The sequence below is a fragment of the Impatiens glandulifera genome, chromosome 5 (assembly GCF_907164915.1).
Source record: "Impatiens glandulifera chromosome 5, dImpGla2.1, whole genome shotgun sequence".
In the NCBI taxonomy this organism is placed as follows: domain Eukaryota; kingdom Viridiplantae; phylum Streptophyta; class Magnoliopsida; order Ericales; family Balsaminaceae; genus Impatiens; species Impatiens glandulifera.
The window spans coordinates 44,031,607-44,056,839 of record NC_061866.1 but is presented as its reverse complement, the minus strand read 5'-3'; the positions used below and the strand labels follow the sequence as shown (position 1 = coordinate 44,056,839).

Below are 25,233 nucleotides of genomic sequence, written 5' to 3'. Positions count from 1 at the left end.
TGGTGAGAATATTGTTTAAGCATTGATAATCTATCCTTATAATTTAATTGGTATAATACAATATTTACGTAAGAATTTGGTGAGACGTGTCAATTCTATGTACATACCTATATGTATGGATCTAGAAATTTGAGTTGGGATATACTTACAAAAAGAACGATAAAATTTAAATAAAACAAATGAATAAATATAAGTTTTTTCATTTTTTTTAATAATTAATTTTTTTTAATTTTTTAATAATTAGATAAACAAATAGTAAATTAAATTAAAAAAATCATACTAGTAATTTAAAAAAAAAAAACTTTATTTCAGTATGGGTTGAGCCCTCTGTATATCTGCCCTCTACATAACTATTTTATTTATACATACTAATAAATTTGACAAAATGTAAAAAAAATAAACTATATATGCATGATTTGCCTCCTCAAACCACCAGATCAAAACATATATATATATATATATATATATATATATATTTATATTTTGTTTAACTTGATTATTTTATTATAAATAAAAAGTAATAAATTATTTTAATAAAATTAACTATTCTAAATATATAAAAATATTATTTATTTATTTAAATTATATATAAATCATTAAAACATGTTTCTAAATAATTTATAACTAATTTATATACATATTATTTATTTATTTAAAACTATATATAAATCATTAAAAACATCTCTCTAAATATTTTATAACTAATTTATAAATAGAAATATATATATTCTTTTTAAATGTCCATTTATATTAAAAAGAGGTAAATGGAAAAACAAAACAAGAAAATAGAAATATATATATATCACTAAAATATTTCTATAAATATTTTATAATTAATTTATAAATAAAAAAAAATATATATATATTATTTATTTATAACTATATATAAACCAATCTTTCTCTAAATATTTTATAATATATATATATATATATATATATATATATATATATATATATTTATATATATATATAATTTGATTTGTTAATCCTATTAAAAAAATTTCAAATATATATATAAAATGATATTTTCTAAATATTTTATTCTAAACTATTATTATTTAGTTAATATTTATTTAATAAACATTTAAATAGTTATTTTAAATAAAATCTCTTATAGATATATTTATATATAAATAAGATTAATTTATTTTATTAAATTATAAAATAAAATTATTTATTTGAAATTATTCTTAATTTTAAGATTATAAATAGAATATATTTACAAAATTAAATTATTAGTCTTATTAAAAATTAAAATAAGTTTATTACTTTTTATACATATATATTAAAATAATTAAGTTAAAATACTTACTATATATTATTATAAAGATCTTCCAAATCATGTAAAGTTGTCCTAGCTAGTGGTTTTGGAAATGAAAAAAAAAAAAAAGATTTGGATTAAAAAAATGCTGCACAATGACAAAATTAATACTCAATTCATCATTCAACCGCACCTCTAGTCCCATAAATCGAAAGTCATCAGCTTACCTTACCAAGACTTTGTGTTTTAAGATCTTTATCTTTTAAGGTGGATGAGAAGACCATAGGCTTTGGTTGAGCCGTCAAAATTATGGTCAGGAATAACAGTGTTCCAATGAAGCTCACTAGCTAGCGAGAAGTTGGCTGACAGGTTCTTGTTTTTCGATAGGATTTAACATGACCTATGACTAAGTTTGTATGTAAATATTGTCTTCTTTCCATAAATTAATAATTGACTATCTCAATCTGATCCAACAATAGCTAGCAACTAGTAACAACATCAGCTATCAGTAAGAGAATGAAGATACTCAAGTATATTTAGTTAATGAATCAAATTGATGATTATCTTGTCATCAATCACCATGGTTTAAGAGAAAATCAAACAATTTTATTGATCAATGTATATTATCTGGAAAGAAATCGATGAAATATGACACAAAAAATGAATTACTCAGAAAATCTAAAAGATGAAATCTATTATCTACAAATTTGAAGACCCATCATCATCATCATCTCCAAGGCAGAGATCAGGCTTCAATGGAAACAATTCCAAAAGAGTAATTTCCCCATTATCTTCTTCCTCAACAATACTACTTTCACCATTATCAATTCTCTTCTTAGCAGCCATCAATTTCTCAATTTTTCTATCTACATTATCAATCTTCATATCCAAATCCTTAGACAATTGAACCAATTCACTATTACTCAATTTTGGAATCAGGGTTGAACCTAAATCATCATTCAAATTACCTGATCCTCCAATTTTTCCTTCTAAAACGCCGACGCTTCCACCGCCGGCAATGGATCTTGATGTTCTTGACGTCGGCGATTCTCGACCCTTATACCAATTTACTAAACTCACCACGTCTTCTTGTTTTCTCCGGCCATGTTTCAATTCTTCCGTTAATCCCCATGCTTATCATACACACTTGATATCACATAACGTTGCGAGTTCTTGAGACATCTTCTTTATCGAACTCAGTCTTCTCTTGTATGCCTTTATCTTCACTTTCGAATCTACTTCTTTTGAATTCAATTGATTTGCAGGTTCCATTAATGGCGATTGTGATTCGAAGAAGAAGAATGATGAAATTCGAAAGTTACTCTGCTTTTTATTTATATCTTCCAAACCCTAATTTCGATTCTTTAATGTGATTAGGAAACAGAATAAGATATCTTTTTGCCGTAATTGGTAATTCTTTTTTTAACTTTTAAACTTACTAATTTGGCGGTATTTTTTTGGGTTTTGAAATTTATTTAATTTTGAAAAGAAATTTAAATTTTGGATTTATCCAGTTTTCTAAGGATTGTTTTTATGGGGGAGATTATTTGGAAATACATTGAAATTAAAAAAAAGGAAAAAAAAGGTAGTTATATATTTGATTAGGTAATATATATAATTTAACTCTAGATATCCGGTATTTGGCTTTATAATTATTTAAATTTTGAGTGATTATAAATGGTATGTAAATATATTTGAATAAAATTAAACAGGTAAGTTTGACTATTTGTCTATATTTCCGTAATATATTAATATATATTTTTCTATTTCATATTTATTAGTTTAATTTTTAAATATATATTTATTTTAATTAAAATATTTTTTACTTATCTATATTTATTATATACGCGGGCATTTTTTAAACTCATTCTTATCCAGTTTATAGTTATATTTTTTTTAATTAATAAATTTTCTAATAAATAATTTATATCTACATTAATAATTGTATTTTAATTAATTATTTTATAACATTTATTAAATAATTTCTTTATATACATTCTCTGTATGTACTTAATATTTATATAGTTAATTAAAGTTTTTATTTATTTAAGATATATTTTTTTATATGTTATTAGTTAACAATTGTTAAATAATTAAAAATTTTATAGTCAAAAGTCAAAACTCTCAAAATGTCATTTAAATTCTTATATAAATACTTTACTTTATTTATTTTAATCCTGACTCCAAAATTACAAGACTTAAAAGAGATGTCCTAATCTCAATTCACCTCAATAAAAAGCTCTAAATTATGAGGTTAGAAAAAAGTATAAAATTTCAATTGGCCTTAATAAGGAGTCCAAATTTGACAATTCAACATTTTATTAATAATGTGATTATAATAAAATATGAATTATTTGAATTAAATATGAATAAGTCTTAGTATTACTTATCAGTCTCTAATACATTTTCTTGAAAGAGTTATTCTAGTTTGGAAAGTTTTTTATTTATTTTAAAAATAGTAATTTTGTTAGTATTCATTAGTGATAAAATATATATGGAAATAAATATTTTGTATTAGGAAATAAATGTTATGTATGTTGTGTGATTTATCTATTATATAATTAAAACTCTTGAAATAACCATATTAAAGGAACTCAATATAATTATTATCTAATTATTGTAATTTATATCTTCTTAAAAACTAAATTAGTGGTTAAAATTTACAATATAAAGGATGTTAATAGAAAATAAGGGAGCAAAACATTTTTTTCATGCTATCATATATTTGTGTTTGTCTGGATATAGTCTAAGTAAAGGCCTTCTTAATTACTACGATTCTCAAGCCCGATTCCACTGGAATAGAAACGTGGGAATGATTGCGTAATATTTTTCAAGACAATGAAAATTTTTGTATCGTAACCCTAGATCAAGCATTTTGTCACACCACAATGGATACAAATTCTAGGGTTGTCCATGATGATAATATGTTTCTTCTTACTTATTTTTTTTAATCTTTTATATTTTCCCGTTAAGTTCGTTGTTCTTTAAATGAAATGCACGAACTTGTTTCAAAGAAAAAAATGTTGTTTCCTCTACGAGTTGATTATCCTCCTGTTTAGAGGTGCAAACGAACCGAGCTGTCTCACGAGCTTTTCGAGCCGGCTCTATATATATTTGATTCGAGTTCGAATCTATCGAATTCGAGCCGAATCGAGCCGAATTCAAATATGTTCAATAATATTTCGAGCCGAACTCGAACCTAAATTATTTTGTTCGATTATTCACGAGCCGCTCGCAAACTTTCATTTAATATTTATATATTTTTTATTTTTATTTTTATTTTTTTCGAATCGAATCGAACTCGAATTTGAATATGTTCACATATTTCGAATCGAACTCGAATTAATATGTTCACATATTCGAATCGAACTCGAATTTGAATTATTTCGAGCTATGATTCGAAGTTGTTCGAATCAAGGTTCGAACAATTCGAATCGAACTCGAGTTCGAACTTTATTTCGAATCGAGCTCGAGCCAAATTTTATTGAATTTTCGAACTTCGAATCGAATTCGAATACCATTCATAATTTTCGAGCTCGAGCTCGAATATCATTTTTTTGTATTATTCGGTTCGATTCGGTTCGTTTGCACCTCTACTCCTGTTAGGCCTATTAGTTTTTGATAGAGAATTAATTTTTCCATTCCACCACATTGAGGATGTTTGATTTCTATTTTGACATATTGCTCATCTTATTTATTTTGTGTTAAATTGAATATTTTGTGCTGGTAATTTATAATCAATATTGTTGTAACTCGACAACTTGTACTTGATTTAGTTAGATTTCATCTTTAAATATAATGTGGCTTTGGTAGCATGGGAGTCTAATAAAACAGTCTTATTTTGTTTAAAACATTTGACAATGATCACAAAAGACATATAATAACAAAAGAGTATTTCACATTTTGTTTCATGACTAGAATCATTATTTCACATTGACATATACTCTTTCCAAGTTCACATTCAAACAATAGTCAATTTAAACAAGAGATACTTAACTTCCTTTACTAAGGCGTCATCAATCATTTCCATCTATTTTTATATTTTATCATACCGGCCAACCGATATGCGCCGGAAAGTAAATAAAACTATTGACGTTTCAATCCCATAAGATAATGTCAAAGAATGAAAAGTTGCCTTCATGATCCTATTTAATTATTTAATTTTCAAAAGGTTATTTCTTTCTTTTTTCTTCTTTTGTAATTACTTCTTTTCGTGTTGTCATGGTTAATCAAGAATAATAAATGGTTCATGAAATTGATAGAAAATAGAGATATTACATTATGAAGAATTACAGAGTTCATGGTTAAGAAAACTATGAAATATGAAACACTTGACTAATGAATATTTTCCTTCCAATTGCCTTGTATGAGATGCTCAAAAGCTGAAAAATATTCTTGCATGTTGAAAAAGAATATTTTCTCATTCTTCCACAAAATATTGTTTCCATTAACCCTCCACCTGCAAACAAATAATTTGGGTTTAGCTATAATTCTAAGAAAAGTATAAGCTAGTAAATTATATACTTACATTTATTGAATAATTGTGTTAATGTCTTAATAGACATTAGGAGGAGGAGACTTGTAAACGTAAGATGGTGGAGGAGGGGAAGAGTAAACGTATGAGGGTGGAGGAGGGGAAGAGTACACATATGCAGGTGGAGGAGGAGACCTTGTAAACGTAAGAAGGTGGCGGAGGGGATGAGTACACATATGAAGGTGGGGGTGTGAGACTTATAAACATAAGATGGTGGTGAAGGGGAGGAGTACACATAGTGCAGGTGGAGGAGGTGACTTGTAACGTATGAAGGTGGAGGAGGTGACTTGTAAACATAGAGATGGAGGAGGTGGGGAAGAGTACACATATGTAGGTGGAGGAGGAGACTTGTAACGTAAGAAGTGGCGGAGGGGATGAGTACACATATGAAGGTGGGGGTGGAGACTTATAACATAAGATGGTGGTGGAGGGGAGGAGTACACATATGCAGGGTGGAGGAGGTGACTTGTAAACGTATGAAGGTGGGAGGAGGTGGTTGTACGTATGAAGGTGGAGGAGGTGACTTGTAAACGTAAGATGGATGAGGAGGAGGGGAGAAGAGTACACATATGAAGGTGGGGTGGAGACTTATAAACATAAGATGGTGGTGAGGGGAGGAGTACACATATGCAGGTGAGGAGGTGACTGGTAACGTATGAAGGTGGAGGAGGTGACTTGTAACATAAGATGGAGGAGGAGGAAGCCAGTACACATATGCCAGGTGGAGGAGGAGACATTGTAAACGTAAGAAGGTGGCGGAGGGGATGAGTACACATATGAAGGTGGGGGTGGAGACTTATAAAACATAAGATGGTGGTGGAGGGGAGGAGTAACCATATGCAGGTGGAGGAGGTGACTTGTAAACGTATGAAGGTGGAGGAGGTGACTTGTAAACGTATGAAGGTGGAGGAGGTGACTTGTAAACGTAAAGATGGTGGAGGAGGGGAAGAGTACACATATGCAGGTGGAGGAGGAGACTTATAAACCATAAGATGGTTGCGGAGGGGAAGAGTGCACATATGCAGGTGGAGGAGGTGACTTATAAACGTACGATGGTGGAGGAGGGGATGATTACACATATTGCAGGTGGAGGAGGAGACTTGTAAACGTATGAAGGCGAGGTGGAGGACTTGTAAATGTAAGATGGTGGTGGAGGGGAAGAGTAAACATAGGGAGGTGGTGGAGGAGATCTGTAAACATAAGGCAGTGGCGGTGGAGAAGAGTATACATATGGAGGAGGCGGGGGGCGACTTGTAAATGTAGGAGGGTGGAGGTGGGGATTTATTAACGTAAGAAGGCGGTGGAGGAGACGAGTAGACATAAGAAGGTGGAGGAGGAGATTTATAGATATAAGACGGGGGCGGTGGAGATTTATAAAGGTATGGAGGCAATCGCGATGAAGGCGACTTATAATGGTGATGCTGAGACTTATGGTTGTAATGATTGTCGCCATAGTCTGCGGCTGAGAAAGCAGCAGACATGAGACAAAAGGCCATTAGGCAAAGAATACTATGTGTTCGAAGATTGGCCATTATTGATTGATGGAAGAGTTGCTTTATTCATTGGCAAGGTACATTGCTATATATAGTATTTTAGTTACACTTTTTAAATATATTTTCCATCTTCATTAAATATTTTTTAACATCCATTTGACAATGACCAAAATGTAAACCCAAGGCCAAGATAGCCTAAGAATTGACAAAGTCTATTCAATAGTTAATTAGTTCCATATTTTTATTCAATCTAGATATAAATAAATGTATCTTTAAAAAATTTCAGACAATTTCAAATTTTGATTTGTTAAATCTTTACCTATAATTTTAGAGACTTCAAATTAAGTATTTAATATTGACACTTATATATTGATGTTTAAATAGAGGTGATAGTTTTAGTTCCTAAGACGTGCACACATTATAGGTAGAGAGCTGACTTATATTATTGGAAACTAAGCTTAATTTTAGGAAGCATTTGTACTTTTGTGGGACACAAGTCATCCTCACCGTCCTCTGATTTTAGGTATTCTCACAAACAAACATAATTAGCCCCGTTTCGGAATCTACAAAAGGTCTATAGGCATCATGCATTCATAAGAGAGACATTGAAATTGAGTCTATTTGGTTACATGTTTTTTAGTTTATAATTAAACAAATTAAGTTAAATTTTGTTTTAAATAGTATCATTAATTGTGATATATGTAAAGTCGACCAATGTTTTGTTTTAAATGATTTATACAATGGGATAAATAAGGATAATCGGTTAAACATAATGACAAAATAATCTAAAAAAGTCCAATTAAAAGAAAATTGAGAACACGGCGATCATTCAATAAACAATGAGATCCTCGACTTACCTCATAGGTTTCCCAACTGAACCCGAGACATCGTCATCTTCTGTGATTCTTTTCTAACTAAATGGTTCACAAAAAATAATAAAACAAACTTGTTAATCTAGTCTCCTTGATCCCAGCTTCCCAACAACAATCAATGTAACTCGGCATGATCCACTCAATTCTAGACATTGCTCCAAAGATACTCCAACCACCGTCATGACAGTACAAAATCAAATGAGATGTCGACTCTAACATATTTGTAACACATAAAACAACGACTATCCCACGAAGATAATTAATTCTCATGCATGGTGTCGTTTGGAGGAATCCATGTGAATATCATTCATACAACTTTTTATGAACAACATGAAGAAAATAAAAATTAGAAAATTAAGAAATGGAAAAGGGTGACCAAAAAGAAGGGAGATTGAGCGATCTATTTAGGCCGAAACCAAACAATTTTTGGTGGCTACCTTTAATCTATATGATTCGCACAAACATTTAAAGCATTCTAATTCTTAGACCCTGTCTAGATCATTTTTGAGGTTTGTGCGAGATTGAGGATCAGTATTAAGTTTAACATCACAAGGACTTCTTTCGACAGCTTAATTTTGTGCCCTACGAAAGTAGCAAAGATTTACCGCCGTCATAATTATGTGTTGGTAAATCTATTAGAGACGTTTTACTTTATTTTAAGCATTCAATATTAAATTTTGACTTTAAACAAACAACATAAAAACTAATTATTTTTAAATAAAAAATTTCAAATTTCAATTATCATCGAAACCATATATATATTTTTATTAAATATAAACAAACATAAAATAACAAAATATATATGGAGAAGTCTTCCAAGGTCTTTACCAAGAGGGTTCATGGTTCAAAAGATAGAAATAGACTTTAGGAGGTGTACTTATAATTGGGGTTTATTAAAAATAAATTAATCAAACGCCATTTTCTTTATATTTTTTTTATGAGCCGTAAAAAGTGTATTGGTGTAATGAGTTATCATGGTGGGAAACAAACCGGCGCAGATCAATAAAAACATTGACATTTGGTGCGACCTAGGCTTTGTTCTATCCACATATTAAGGCATCCTTATGGGTCATAGACAGGGTAATTATATTTTGAAACCCGATTTTGATAAAGATGGATAGAAGATTTGTCGCTTTAGGAAGAGCAAGACAATGGTCTGAAAGTAAGAGTTTGTTTTGATAAATATTATTTAACTCCTCTTGAGCATTTTTTTATTTTTAAAAGGATATTTCAGGCTTCTTTTTCTTTTGTGGTCACTTCTGTCCACGTGAACAGTGTTTCAATAGAAAATATCATAACTTAGATACTAATGGTTCATGAAATTCATAGAAAATAGAGATATTACATTATGAAGAATTACAGAGTTCATGGTTAAGAAAACTAGAAATAGGAAACAATTGACTAATGAATATTTTCCTTTCAATTGCCTTGTATAAGATGCTCAAAAGCTTAAAAATACTGTTGCATGTTGAAAAGAAGATTTTCTCATTCTTCCATAAAATATTGTTTCCATTAACCCTCCACCTGAAAAAAAATAATAATTTGGGTTTAGCCATAATTCTAAAAAAAGTATAAGCTAGTAAATTATATACTTACATTTATTGAATAATTGTGTTAATGTCTTAATAGACACTAGGAGGAGGAGGAGACTTGTAAACGTAAGATGGTGGAGGAGGGGAAGAGTAAACGTATGATGGTGGAGGAGGGGAAGAGTAAACGTATGAGGGTGGAGGAGGGGAAGAGTACACATATGCAGGTGGAGGAGGAGACTTGTAAACGTAAGATGGTGGCGGAGGGGAAGAGTAAACATATGAAGGTGGGGGAGGAGACTTATAAACATAAGATGGTGGTGGAGGGGAGGAGTACACATATGCAGGTGGAGGAGGTGACTTGTAAACGTATGAAGGTGGAGGAGGTGATTTGTAAACGTATGAAGGTGGAGGAGGTGACTTGTAAATGTATGATGGTGGAGGAGGGGAAGAATACACATATGCAGGTGGAGGAGGAGACTTGTAAACGTAAGATGGTGGAGGAGGGGAAGAGTACACATATGCAGGTGGAGGAGGTGACTTGTAAACGTAAGACGGTGGAGGAGGGGAATAGTACACATATGCAGGTGGAGGAGGTGACTTGTAAACGTATGCAGGTGGAGGAGGTGACTTATAAATATAAGATGGTGGAGGAGGGGAAGAGTACACATATGCAGGTGGAGGAGGTGACTTGTAAACGTATGTAGGTGGAGGAGGTGACTTATAAATGTAAGATGGTGGAGGAGGGGAAGAGTACACATATGCAGGTGGAGGAGGTGACTTGTAAACGTATGTAGGTGGAGGAGGTGACTTATAAATGTAAGATGGTGGTGGAGGGGAAGAGTACACATATGCAGGTGGAGGAGGTGACTTATAAACATAAGATGGTGGAGGAGGGGAAGAATATACATATGCAGGTGGAGGAGGTGACTTATAAACATAAGATGGTGGAGGAGGAGACTTGTAAACGTAAGATGGTGGAGGAGGAGAAGAGTACACATATGCAGGTGGAGGAGGTGACTTGTAAACGTAAGATGGTGGAGGAGGTGACTTATAAATGTAAGATGGTGGAGGAGGGGAAGAGTACACATATGCAGGTGGAGGAGGAGACTTGTAAACATAAGGTGGTGGAGGAGGGGAAGAGTACACATATGCAGGTGGAGGAGGTGACTTGTAAATGTAGGATGGTGGAGGTGGAGATTTATAAACGTAAGAAGGTGGGGGAGGAGATTTATAGATATACTTCGGCGGTGGGGGAGATTTGTAAAGATATGGAGGCAGCCACGATGAAGGCGACTTATGATGATGACCAGGAGACTTGTGGTAGTAATGATTGTCCCCATAATCTGCTGCTGCCAATGTAGCAGCAATGAGACAAATTATCAATGTGAAAAGAATACTATGTTCTCTAGGAGTTGCCATTGCTTGATGGAGGGGATGCCTTACCAATGGCTGGTTACATTCTATATATAGTGATTTTCCACATCAAAATTTGGCATTTTTTATAATCAATTATACATTGTGTCTTAATATTTATATATATATTAAGACGTGCCCACATTGTCCAACTTGTACGAGCATGTGTACTTCGTGGACATAAGTCATCCTCATCCTCATGTTTATATAATTATAGGTATTCTAACAAACAAAACAATGATAATTGGATAAAAACACAAATATCTGTTAAAATTTAACACAAAACAGAGGTGCAAAGAGTACTTAACAATGATTAAATGTTAGAATTCTCAAAATGTTTTGTTCATTTTTACAATTAGTTTTTTGCTTTATAATCCAAAACAAAATGTTACAAATAATTCTCTTCAACAAAAGAAGATTCAGAGATTTGTGATCAATCATCTTTAATTAGGCGAATGCTAGACACCCCACCTTTAAAAAAATTAACACTTTCATGGTTAATCATAATGTTTAAGATTCTCTAACATTTTTTTAACCAATTAAATTAAATCAATTTTTAACGCTATAATATTATATATCTAAAATGTTTCTTTAAAATATAAAAATAAATAAATTATTTAGGGTACTCTACTTGCGATATTGAACACAGATATAATGCTCATATAATTGTTTGTAATTTCAATTCATTAAAACTGGCAACTAGGTTTTGCATATTTCATGGCTACTCACTTATTTTTGTGGAAAAATAAGAAGCAAATTGTTGTTTCTCGATTTTGTCAGAAGCTAAATTTCGTGTCATGGCCTCGACTACATGTGAGATTATTTGGCTACGCTGGTTGCTTGCTATACATAGGTGTTCATCTCTTGTCATGGCCTCGACTATCATGTGACATTAATCATAGTGTGATTCAAAACGCGTAATTCGATTTTTTTATGAGCACAACTTGGAATCATCACTTTACCTTTTATTGCTTCAACTATGCGGATTGTTGATATGTTTGTCAAGGCACACTCTGTTTTTATGCTTCCGTTTTCTTTCAGACAACCTCTTGATGATAATTGTTGTAGTATCGAGAGTTTGCGAAGGAATGTTAGAAAATAAGACATCTCTAATTGACCTTATGTGATTAGTTCAAAATCTAGTTGCCTCTTTTTAAATATTTTGCTCATACTGTTGAATGTCATTTTTGCTAAGCTTGGATTAACCTCCTTTTCTCTCACGTTTCTCTTTAGTTTATTTGCTTTACACTGCTTATAACATTGTATAAAAGTCACCCTTAGCAAGATTCTTGTCTACTTGATAATTCTAGTTTAGAGTACAAAAAAAAAAAAAACAAAAGATTGTATCACATTGTCCAACTCGTACGAATCTTGTGTACAAGTCATCCTTATGGTCATGGGGCGAATCTATGTTAGGGCTCGTCCACCCCTTAAAAAAAGGGCAAAATTTACATTTTTTCACTCGTTTTATTAATAATTTTCTGATACTTTTTTAAGCCCATGCCAAATTATTTTCAGTCCATCCTAACTCAAACTCCTAAATCTGTCCCTGTATATAGTTATATAATTATAGACAAACAAAATTATGATAATTGGACAAAAACATAAATATTTTTTAAGATTAAACATAAAACAGAAGTACAAAGAGTTAACAAGGACTAAAACCATTATCTTTTCATGAGTTTTTAGTGCATTTTACATTGATCTAATTTTTACCCTATATATAATCCATATATATTTACTTGAAAAAAATCTTACTAATGATATTTAATGCCAACAATCCAAATGACTGATCTTTTTTTTTTTCTTATAATGGAAAATTGTAGTTATGTAGGCATGCAAGACAAATATAATGCTCATAAAACTTATTTATAATTTAATTTCCCTTTATGACACTCTTTACTCATAAATATATAAAATAAACAAAAATGATCAAAAAATATCTAAATGAAGAATAAATTTATATCCATGGGATAAAGAATGGCGTTTATAATGTTGGGCACCTCAAAATAATTATAAATATATTCTTTTAAGGTTTTAACTAATTTCACTTAACACCACTAAATTATCGGAGTTGCAAAAAAATAACTTGGGCTGTGAAGTTAGCGGATTAGCCAAACCGTTATTACCTTTGCTGAGAACCCTAGACCGACGAGATAAACTCTTGTTGTAGAAACAGAAGAAGCAAGTTTCTGGAAGAAGTGGAAAGAGTTGAGAGGAATGGTTTTAGACTTAGTATTTTATTTTTTATTTGAGTGATTAAAACGATAAGAAATTTTTTTTAGCGACGATAATCTTGTAATGTCCATTGTTTTTTTAAATACAGTTTTTTTATAATAGTACTTTTACGCGTATTATAAAATTTTCAATTCCTTTTACAGAATGAAAATAAACTACTATTTTTGTATACCGTTGTTGACGAACTTGATTAGGTAATAGACATCAATGACAATATAAAGCACAAAGCACTTTTGTTAATGTTCATTCTTTAAAAAAACTAAATAATATAGGCATTAATTACGATTTTACAATCATATCGTGGCTAAAATAAGGCTCTACCAATGCATAATAGTATAGGTACAAATTTCGATGCAAAAATTAGTGTCGTATAAATCATGTCGTTAAAAGTTTAGCGACATATAAAATAGCGTCAGTAAATTTAAATATGTGTCGCTAGTTCATTTACGTTTTTGCTTTTGTTCAAAATGATACGACTTCAAAATCATTCTAGGTCTGTCTAGAATAATCTCTTAAATTCGTGGGTTTTTTTCCCGTTTTTGAGAATTTTCAGTGAAATGACGCTAAGTCGTATTTCTCACCAAAAAAAATTAATATGAGTCGCTAAATCTAATTTTCTTTTATTATTAAAACTGTTATCAACATAAAATAAATTTCTTTACTCAATAAAATTTTCTATTAAGCCATAATACAAAAAGCCAAATATAATCTCAAACATATTTATCTTGTTATCCATCCATCTATAAATGTTTGTATTAAAAGAAGGATATAATTAACAAAATAATATGTTCCAAAGATATCAAGAACCACATGACAACCAAAAATTGTTGCTTGATCGACATGATCGTATATAGGTAATTTAAAATGGAGGTTATTCTAGTATTTATCCATTTTTTCGGTTTTCTTAACTTCCTTCATTATCATTTTTGTACTCTCCTTAACTTTCTCTTATCAATCTGCATTTCTTAATAGTTTCCTAATTAGAAAAAAAATACATGATAGCCATTATTAATCTCAATTTAGTTTGGTAACTTGATAAACAAAAGTTGTGGTTACTATTTCTCATAACATAATTAACAGAAGTTGAAAATAAACACTTCTCATAATAACGTAATGTGATATTCAAATGCGTGCATTTTTGTTTCAAGATGAAATACAACAAATCACTAGCATTATAAAATAGAATGCTGAGATTAATTCCTCTAATCTTTAATAATCTTTGCAAAACGATTATAGAAACATCTAAAATTGGATCAATAAGCTCCTTACATGAAATTCAAGGCCTAGAAAACCAGGTTTTTGGACTTTATTTCTCCTTTCATAACTGAAAGTTAATTGTTTTATAACTGACTGAGAAGGATTCAAATGGAAAGGCTCTTGCCTATTTTGTTTGTACTTAAAACACACATTTATCAACATAGTTTGTTTGTAAATTGACATGGAAGTGATTATATAAAAGTCATGCAAAACAGTATTTGACAAAGAGTATGAAGACAATAAAAAGGAAAGATTGTTTCACATTGACATTATTCAGATTTATAGTTTCACTTTCTTCCACATTAATAATTCTACCCATGAAAATATCATATCTTCATAATAAATGGCTGATAAAATTGAAAGAAAATACTAATATTACACCATAAGGAATTAAAGAGTTTATAATTGTTAAAACCATTATAAAACACTTGAATGATGATGATTTTCCATATATCTGTCTTGCTTGAGATTGATATTTTGTTGCATGTATAAAATATTATTTCCATTAACCTTTCACACGCAAATAGACAATTATGTGAATTTAACCATAAATGTTTTATAAAAATACGAAAATAACTTGAACTGATAAATTATATATACTCACAATTAACAAATAATTGGGTTAGAGTCTTAATAAACATTTGGAGGAGGATGAGACTTGTAAATGTAAGTAGGCAGTGGAGGTGATTTATAAACATAAGAAGGCGTAGGAGGAGAGGAGTAAACGTAAGGAAGGGGAGACTTGTAAACGTAAGGTGGTGGAGGAAGGGAAGAGTAAACATAATGAGGGGACAAGTAAACGTAAGGAGTGGGAGGATGAGACTTGTAATCATAAGAAAAGGTGGTACTGGAGGTACTGTAAACGTACAGGTAACAGAGTTGGGAAGAGTAAACATAAGGATTCTGGGAGGGAGCACTTGAAAAACGTAAGAGGTGGTGGAGGAGATTCATAAACATAAGGTTGGTGGGGGAGAATTTTGTAAACGTAAGGTGGTGAGGAGGATATTTGTAAACGTAAGGTGTGAGGAGGAGACGAGGTAAACTAAGGAGGTGGAGGAGGAGACTTGTAAAAGCAAGTGGTGGCGGGGGGCGATGAGTACACATATGCTGGTGTAGGAGGAGACGAGTATACATAAGGAGGCGGAGGTGGAGATTTTTAAACATAAGGTGGTGGCGGAGATGATGAGTACACATATGTTGGTGGATGAGGAGAAACTTATAAACGTAAGGTGGTGGCAGAGGGAGTGAATAAACATATGAAGGCGGAGGTGGAGGAGACAATGTAAACATATGAAGGCGGAGGTGGAGAAGACATGTAAATGAAGACGGTGGAGGAAGGAGAAAGTAAATGGAGGGAGGTGGTACCGTGGTGGAGGAGATTTGTAAACATAAGGTGGAGCGTTGGTGGAGACAAGTATACATAAGTAGGACTAGGAAGCTGTGTGCGACTTAATAAATGTAGAATGTGTTAGGATTTGTATCTCCCAAATCCTACCAGCTTGAAAATAATCTGTAAAAACACAAGAAAGAAGAACACAAGAACACACAGATTTATAGTGGTTCACTCAAATTGAGCTACATCCACTTCAGCCACCACCAGATTTACTAGAAGAAGAAGAAGGAATACATAGTTTTTGCCTCACACTTTATCTCTCTAGAATTCTGTCTCTACCATGTAAACCCTTAATAATTATATATTTATAGGGTAAACATTCAGGTAATAAACCTAAATAGCTTTGGTCAGGCACAAGCCCGAAACCAAAAAAAGATAAACCCAATAAACTCTAATTAACAATGTAGAGTTTATATAAGTGTAGGCTCCATAACTCAACAATCTCCCACTTGGAGACTAACTTCATCATCTCTCGATCGGTATAGTGGTTTTTCATTCGGTGTCTTAACGAAGAAGACCAACTGAAGTTGCACACAACTTTCACTTTCTCATTTGTCACAAGCTTTCGTCAACATATCAGCTGGATTCTCACTCCCGGGAATCTTCTCAAGAGCTAATACTCCATCTTCTAAAGCTGACCGGATGAAATGATAAGGAACCTGTATATGCTTCATCCTGCCATGATAAACAGGATTCTTTGCCAATGAATGGCACTCCTAACTGTCGCATCGCAACACACTCCCCTCGTAGTCTTGACCCAATTCTCGCAAAAAAAGGTTGTAACCACATCATCTCCTTAGCAGCTTCTGTCACAACAACATACTCTGCCTCACAACTAGAAAGAGCAACAATCTTCTACAATTTTGAAACTCAACTGATTGCAGTACCTCCCAGAGTATAAATGTACCCTGTTGTGCTCTTCCTACTATCAACATCACCACCATTGTCAGTATCAACATATCCTTCCAATCCCATATTAGACTTTCGAAAACACAAAGCAAGACCCGTACTTCCTCTTAAGTATCGTAGTATCTACTTTACTGCTTCCCAATGTTGTCTACCCGGATTGCTCATGAATCTGCTAACAACTCCCACTGCATGTGCTATGTCTGGTCTTGTGCAAACCATCGCATACATAATACAACCAATGGCAGAGGCATAAGGAACAGTTGTCATGTAATTTTTCTTCCTCCTCTGTTGAAGGCGACTGATCTTTAGATAGTCTGAAGTGACTAGCTAAGGGGGTAGTAACTGGTTTTGCATCATACAAGTTGAACCTGCTAAGAACTTTATTCACATATTCTTCTTGTGAAAGCTTGAGAACTTCTTCATCCCTGAAAATTCTCATCCCAAGGATTTGTTTTGCAGCACCCAATCTTTCATTGCAAACTTTTCAGACAACTCTTTCTTAAGCTTGTTAATCTCATACAAGCTTGCTCCAGCACTCAACATGTCATTAACGTAGAGAAGAAGAAGAATGTACGATTTATCAAACCTCTTGATATAGCAGCAATGATCAGCTTCACACCTCAAAAAATTGTTACTTTTCATGAAACTATCAAACTTCTTGTACCATTGCCTTGGAGCCTGTTTCAAACCATACAGACTCTTCTGAAGCTTACACACAAGCTCATCTTTTCCTTTGATTTCAAATCCTTCTGGTTGTCGCATATAAATTTCTTCATCTAGATCACCATGAAGAAAAGCAGTTTTGACATCCATTTGTTGAAGATGAAGGTCTTCTTTCACAACCAAACTCAAATAGTTCTAATTGTCATCAATTTAACTACTGGAGAGAAGATTTCATTGTAGTCAATACCTTCTTTCTGTTGAAATCCTTTCACAACCAACCTTGCCTTGTACCTCATGGTTTTATCATGTTCTTCTTTAATCCTGAAGATCCATTTGTTGTGAAGTGTTTTCTTTCCCTTTGGTAGCTCAATGAGCTCCCAAGTCTGATTCAACATCAAGAGTCCATCTCATCTTTCATCGCAGACTCCCACTTAACCGATTCATCAGATTGTATTGCTTCCTTATAGAATTCAGGTTCACCTCTATCTGTCAACAAGATATAGTTTAGAGATGGAGACCACCTCTCAACTGGTTTCGATTTCTTGATGATCTTCTCAACTGTATAACCGGTGTTTGCTGATTTACCTCTGGGGTCACGTTCTCAACGGTTTCATCTTCAACAAACACATTATTCTTCTTCGACAACCGGTATATATTCAGCTGAAAATTTCTCTCAAATCGACAGTACCAGTCTCTTCCAACTTGGAATCACCACCTGATGTCATTCCCAACACAATCTTTGTAGAGAACCCTGTTCATTGAAGATAACATTTCTGCTACGAATGATCTTCCGATTTGATTATCCCAGAAACGATAACCAAACTCGATATCACCATAACCAATGAAAAACATTATTAGACTTTGGATCAAGCTTGCTCCTATCACATTCATTAATATGAACATATGATAAACATCCAAACACTTTCAAATAAGAAAGGTTTACCTTTTTATTGCTCCAAGCTTCTTCAGGAATTCTGAATTCAAGAGGAACAGAGGGTCCCCTGTTTATCAAATAGGCAGCAGTATTAATAGCTTCTGCCCAGAAGGTTTTAGGCAGCCCTGCATGCAATCTCATGCTTCTAGCACGCTCGTTCAATGTTCGATTCATTCTTTCAGCTACTCCATTCTCTTGAGGCGTTCGGGGAACAGTCTTCACCATACTGATCCCATTCTCAGCACAATACTCTTTGAAATCTGAATTGATATATTCACCTCCGTTGTCGGATCTCAAGCACTTAACTTTCTGATTTGTTTCATTTTCAACCAAAGCCTTCCACTTCTTGAAAATAGCAAATACTTCAGACTTGTGCTTCATAAAGTAAACCATACTTTTCTTGTTGAATCATCTATAAAAGTCACATAGTAGTATGATCCGCCAATAGAAGAAACAGGTGCAGGGTCCCCACACATCAGTGTGTACCAACTCTAGTCTTTCTTTCTTGAGCTCCTTCCCAGTTTTTAAGAAACTCACCCGTTTTTGTTTTCCAAGAATGCAGTTTTCACATAAACTGATGTTCAACAGACTTCAGTTCTGGAATCTGTCCATTCTTCAAAAGAATTTTCATCCTTTTTCGCTCATATGGCCCCAACATGCAATGCCATAGCTCACTGTTCTTCGAGTCATCAATTACAGTAGCAACTGTTTCTCTGCAAGTTGAAGTCGTGTATAACGTTCCAGTTTTTGTGACCTCGAGCAACAACAATTGCTCCTTTAGTCACCTTCCATGCACCATTTCCACAACTGAAATTGTGACCTTCTTCATCAAGTTGTGTAACAGAGATTAAATTGCGCATTAAACCTGGAATGTGTCTCACCTTATTAATCTTCCAAACAGAACCATTTGCCATCTTCAATTTGATGTCACCAATGCCAACAATATCCAGTGGCTCACCATCTGCGAGATAAACTTTCCCACAGTTTCCAGCCACATAATTCTCCATTAATTCTTTGTGAGCAGTGGTGTGGAAAGACGCTCCTGAGTCCAAAACCATGAATCTATCGGGCTATCAACAGACAGAAGTAACGCATCAGTGACAGATTCTGTAACAACGTTGGCTGCATCATTTTTATCATCACCGTTTTTCTTCGGTGCTTTGCCAGTTCCTCTTCAGATGACCCTGTTTACCACAATTCCAACACTCAAATGTCCTCCCAGACTTGGACTGACTCCTCCTGCTCCTTGACATAGATCTGCTCTTACTTCGGTTGAAATTTCTATCATTACCTCTGCCCCTGTTTTCCACATTCAGAGCAGAACCTTTGAACGTTTCACCAGAATCAATTTTACAAACCTCTTCAGCAAGAATACGATCTCTAACTTCAACAAATTTCAGTTTAGCATTTCCAACTGAATTACTAATTCCTGCCCTCATAGGTTCCCAGCTATTTGGTAGAGATGCTAACAAAATCAGGGCACTAACTTCATCCCCAAAATCAATCTCAACAAATAGCAATTGATTCACAATTGTATTGAATTCATTCAAATGAGTAGTGACAGAAGTACCATCAACCATTCTTAAGTAAAAGAGTCTTTCATTAAGTGTACCTTGTTGTTAGCAGATGGTTTCTCATACATATCAGAAAGAGCTTTCATCAGACCCATGGTGGTCTTCTCCTTTGCTACATTGTGAGCAACTGTCTTGGCTAACGTCAATCGGACAACTCCCAAAACCTGTCTATCAAGGAGTTTCCATTCAGCTTCATCCATCTTCTCTGGTTTCTCACTCAAAGGAACACGAAGTTTCTTTCCATAGAGATAATCTTCAATCTGCATTCTCCAGAAGGCATAATCTGTCCCATCAAATCTTCCATTCTCATGTCCTATACTATTCTCACTTGCCATCATTTCCAATGCTCAGATCTAGACCAGCTGCTCTGATACCAGTTGTTAGGATTTGTATCTCCCAAATCCTACCAGCTTGAAAACAATCTGTAAATACACAAGAAAGAAGAACACAAGAACACACAGATTTATAGTGGTTCACTCAAATTGAGCTACATCCACTTCAGCCACCACCAGATTTACTATGAAGAAGAAGAAGGAATACAGAGTTTTTGCCTCACACTTTATCTTTCTAGAATTCTGTCTCTACCATGTAAACCCTTAATAATTACATATTTATAGGGTAAACATTCAGGTAATAAACCTAAATAACTTTGGTCAGGCCCAAACCCAAAACCAAAAAAAGATAAACCCAATAAACTCTAATTAACAATGTAGAGTTTATTATAAGTGTAGGCTTCATAACTCAACAGAATGGTGGAGGTGAGGATTTATAAACGTAAAAAGGTGGTGGAGGAGAGTAGTAGACATAAGATGGTGGAGAATGTGATTTATAGATATAAGACGGTGGTGGAGGAGATTTGTAAAGATATGGAGACAACCACGATGAAGGCGACTTATAATGTTGATGCGGTGATTTGTAGTAATAATGTTTATCGCCATAATCTGTCTCTACCAAAACAGAAGCCGTCATGAGGCAATGGATCCATGCGCAAAGAATACTTTATGCTCTTTGAGTGGCAATTGTTAGGGAGGAGGGAATGCTTTGTCAATGGTATGGTAAATACTATAAACAAATAGGCTCGTGTTGCTTTTAATTTGGCAGTTTTTTTGGATGTTAAATAAATTAGGTGGGTTGTTTTTTATTGGCACTGGAATCACATCCTGGAATCGACTCAATCTTTCGATTTTAGATTATAAGTTCAAGACCCATTTCTGTTTTTGGGCGGAACAGATCTACTATTTTAATTTTTATTTCAGTTAATAAGAAGGATCTTGAACATTTGTCTGTATGTTTTAATTATTCATCCATTTACTAATTAAATTTTTAGTTAATTTATTGATTTGTCCAAATCACAAATATGGTAGTAGCTGATGTTGATTTATAATAAAGCTTAGGTTGTTAGGTAGGTAAAATAACTAGTGCCATATCAAATACTTTATTTTTTCAGTTTTATTTAGATTATAAGAATTTAGTAGTTTATATATTTATATTTATTAAAAAATGTCAGAATTGAATATTCATATTTAATTTACTAAATATTAAATATATCTGTACATTACAAATAACTAAATTTACTGCTAAAAAATAGTAAGACGAGAGATCGTTATTAAATAATATATCACCGGCGCATAAATGTTGCTTAGTGGCTGTTAATTATGTGTCAATTAGTTATAAATTATTTTCTACAATCATAATTCAACTCACTAAGAATTTTGAATGTCTTTCTTGCAATCTTTTATTTCACGTTTCTCTCAAATTTAGTAGAAACTTTATCAAGAATCTCAACTTATTCATGTTATTATATACATTGTATTATCATTATTAATTCTGGTTAATTCTCAAGTGAAAATTTGAAGATGATTGTCACGCATACCTAGAACCAACAAAAGTGTCAGAAGGCGATGCTTCTGTCTACCACAAGGCTAGATTGATTCTTGCCCAAATTCATCGTCGTGTAGGGTAGCATTATCAAGACACATATATAATAATATTATTTTTGTAGATATAAATATTAATATAATTTTCAAATTTTAAATTCTTATTAACTTCACGGTTCAAGTTCAAGATTAAATTAATATTAGTTAACATAATTTTAGAAAATAATGAAAAAAACACATAAAATATTTTTTGTTTTACATTGACATGGTTACTTCTTTCCACCTGAACATTCAAAGAATATTAAGATTTGGAGTTTTATTGTAATGTCACTTCCTTCTATTTTGACATTGTTATCCAATATAATATAGGAACTTTAAAATAGTATGGTGCACAAAAAGCAAAAATGATTACAGAGGACAAAAATAAGAAAATCATTATGAAACACTTAACCGGTCACAATTCTCTATATAATTGCCTTCTTTGAGATAAAAATATTGTTGCACGCCGAACATATTATCTCCATTAATCTTTTATCTGCAAACAAATAAAATACTAGATCGATTAAACTTTAAATATTTGAAACATATAAAAATAGCTTAAAAGAACATTTATACATACTCACATTTATTGAATAATTGTGTTAGAATTTCAATAAACACTCGGAGGAGGAGTTGACTTATAAACGTAAGACGGTGGAGGAGGAGACTTGTAAATGTAAGACGGTGGAGGAGGGGAAGAGTAGACATATGCAGGTGGAGGAGGTGACTTGTAAACGTATGATGGTGGGGGAGGTGACTTGTAAACATAAGACGGTGGAGGAGGGGAAGAATACTTATATGCGGGTGGAGGAGGTGACTTGTAAACATAAGATGGTGGAGGAGGTGACTTGTAAATGTACGAGGGTGGAGGAGGTGACTTGTAAACATAAGATGGTGGAGGAGGAGAAGAGTATACATATGCAGGTGGAGGAGGTGACTTGTAAACATATGAAGGTGGTGGAGGAGAAGAGTAAATATATGAAGGTGGAGGAGGTGACTTGTAAACGTAAGATGGTGGAGGAGGGGAAAAATACACATATGCAGATGGAGGAGGTGACTTGTAAACGTATGAGGGTGGGGGAGGTGACTTGTAAACGTAAGATGGTGGAGGAGGGGAAGAGTACACATATGCAGGTGGAGGAGGTGACTTGTAAACGTATGAAGGTGGAGGAGGAGAAGAGTACACATATGCAGGTGGAGGAGGTGACTTGTAAACGTATGAAGGTGGAGGAGGAGAAGAGTACACATATGCAGGTGGAGGAGGTGACTTGTAAATGTATGAGGGTGGAGGAGGTGACTTATAAACGTAAGATGGTGGAGGAGGGGAAGAGTACACATATGCAGGTGGAGGAGGTGACTTGTAAACGTATGAAGGTGGAGGAGGAGAAGAGTACACATATGCAGGTGGAGGAGGTGACTTGTAAATGTAAGAAGGTGGAGGAGGAGATTGGTAAACGTATGATGGTGGAGGAGGAGAAGAGTACACATATGCGGGTGGAGGAGGTGACTTGTAAACGTAAGATGGTGGAGGAGGGGATGAGTACACATATGGAGGTGGTGGAGGAGGGGAAGAATATACATATGCAGGTGGAGGAGGAGACTTGTAAACATAAGGAGGTGGAGGAGGGGAAGAGTACACATATGCAGGTGGAGGTGGTGACTTGTAAATGTAGGATGGTGGAGGTGGAGATTTATAAACGTAAGAAGGTGGGGGTGGAGATTTATAAATATACGTCGGCGGTGGGGGAGATTTGTAATGATATGGAGGCTGCCACGACGAAGGCGACTTATGATGATGACGAGGAGACTTGTGGTAGTAATGATTGTCGCCGTAATCTGCGGCAGCCAATGTAGCAGCAATGAGACAAATTGTCAATGTGAAAAGAATACTATGTTCTCTAGGAGTTGCCATTGCTGGATGGAGGGGATGCCTTACCAATGGCTGGTTACATCCTATATATAGTGACTTTCCACATCAAAATTTGATAATTGGTGTCTTAATATTAATATATATAAATATAAAGTTTACAATTAAGACGTGCCCACATTGTCCAACTTGTACGAGCTTGTGTACTTCGTGGACACAAGTCATCCTAATGGTCTATGTATAATTATAGATATTCCTACAAGCAAAACACATTCATAATTGGACCAAAAAAACAATTTTTTTTTCTGTTAAGATTAACATAAAACAGAGGTGCAAAGAGTACTTAACAAGGACTTATAATTTTCAATATGTTTTGTGCATCTTTACAATTAATTTTTCACTTTATAATCCAAAACAAAATGTTACAAATAATTCATGGAAACAATAGAAGATTCAGAGATTGATGTCAAAAGTGTGATCAATCATTTTGTAGTGTTAATTTATATAATATATAATTATATTATATAAAATAAAATATTATTATATATTTATTATATTATAAGGCAGTTAGAGTTGGGATTGAATCGAATTCAATAATAATTTTGAACACATTTCTAGCTACAACAAACTTAGTCAAACTTAGTTGGACGAGATACAATTTTTTTTTTTTTTTAATTTATAAATATGATTGATACATATGAATATTATTTTTAACTTTATTAGTTTATTTTTATTTTAAACATATTTTTTATATTTATTCATTTATTACTTTAACAAGATAATTAATATTTAATGTTACTGTTTTTTAACCTAATTTTTCAGTAGCAACAGAATATTGGAGACTAATCATTTTTTTCCGCAAAATATGTTTATTATGTAAAATTATAAGTTATCATTGTTTATACGTGTATCTAGCAAACCAGTCAAACTAGCACGTAATTTTCTTATAATTTAAAACTTATTAAATAATTTATTATAATGATAAATAATCACAATTTATATTTTTTGGATTTTTTATGCACAAGTTAAAAAACACACTAGAAATGTGAAGAAATGAACTAAACTTGTCCTAAAATTAAAATATTTTGCTCTGTTTTTATTTAGAAAAATATTTCAAAACATTTCTTATTTTCTTTAATTTAAACAAAATAATCAAATAAGGCATCAGAAATGGAAAATAAATAAAGAAATTGAATTGTCAAAACATTTTACTAAAATTAATTTCTTTTTAAACCTTAAAATTGGTTACACTAAATTATGTTTAAAGTAATTTCATTTAGTATGTTTACTAAAATATTATAAATAGTATAAAACACTTAACTCACAAATATTGAAAGATGCAAATATTATTATATTATCAATTATTTGTATGTGTGT

The 25,233-nt window shown here is 32.9% G+C and overlaps 1 protein-coding gene and 2 pseudogenes across 1 annotated transcript; all 3 read right to left on the bottom strand.

Annotated features, from left to right (window-relative positions):
- Nucleotides 1–1,960: 1,960 nt before the first annotated feature.
- On the bottom strand, nt 1,961–11,142 carry LOC124939452 (annotated as a pseudogene).
- Nucleotides 11,143–15,230: 4,088 nt separating this feature from the next.
- Nucleotides 15,231–15,990, bottom strand: LOC124939451 (annotated as a pseudogene).
- A 6,609-nt stretch (nt 15,991–22,599) lies between these two features.
- LOC124939450 (extensin-2-like) lies at nt 22,600–23,901 on the bottom strand. The gene has a single exon (XM_047479925.1). It carries the CDS (start codon nt 23,899–23,901, stop codon nt 22,600–22,602), a length of 1,302 nt encoding a protein of 433 aa, XP_047335881.1.
- Between the last annotated feature and the right edge of the window lie 1,332 nt (nt 23,902–25,233).

Coding starts and splice junctions, on each gene's coding strand:
- LOC124939450 (XM_047479925.1), bottom strand. CDS start 23,901: ATGGCAACTCCTAGAGAACATAGTATTCTTTTCACATTGACAATTTGT.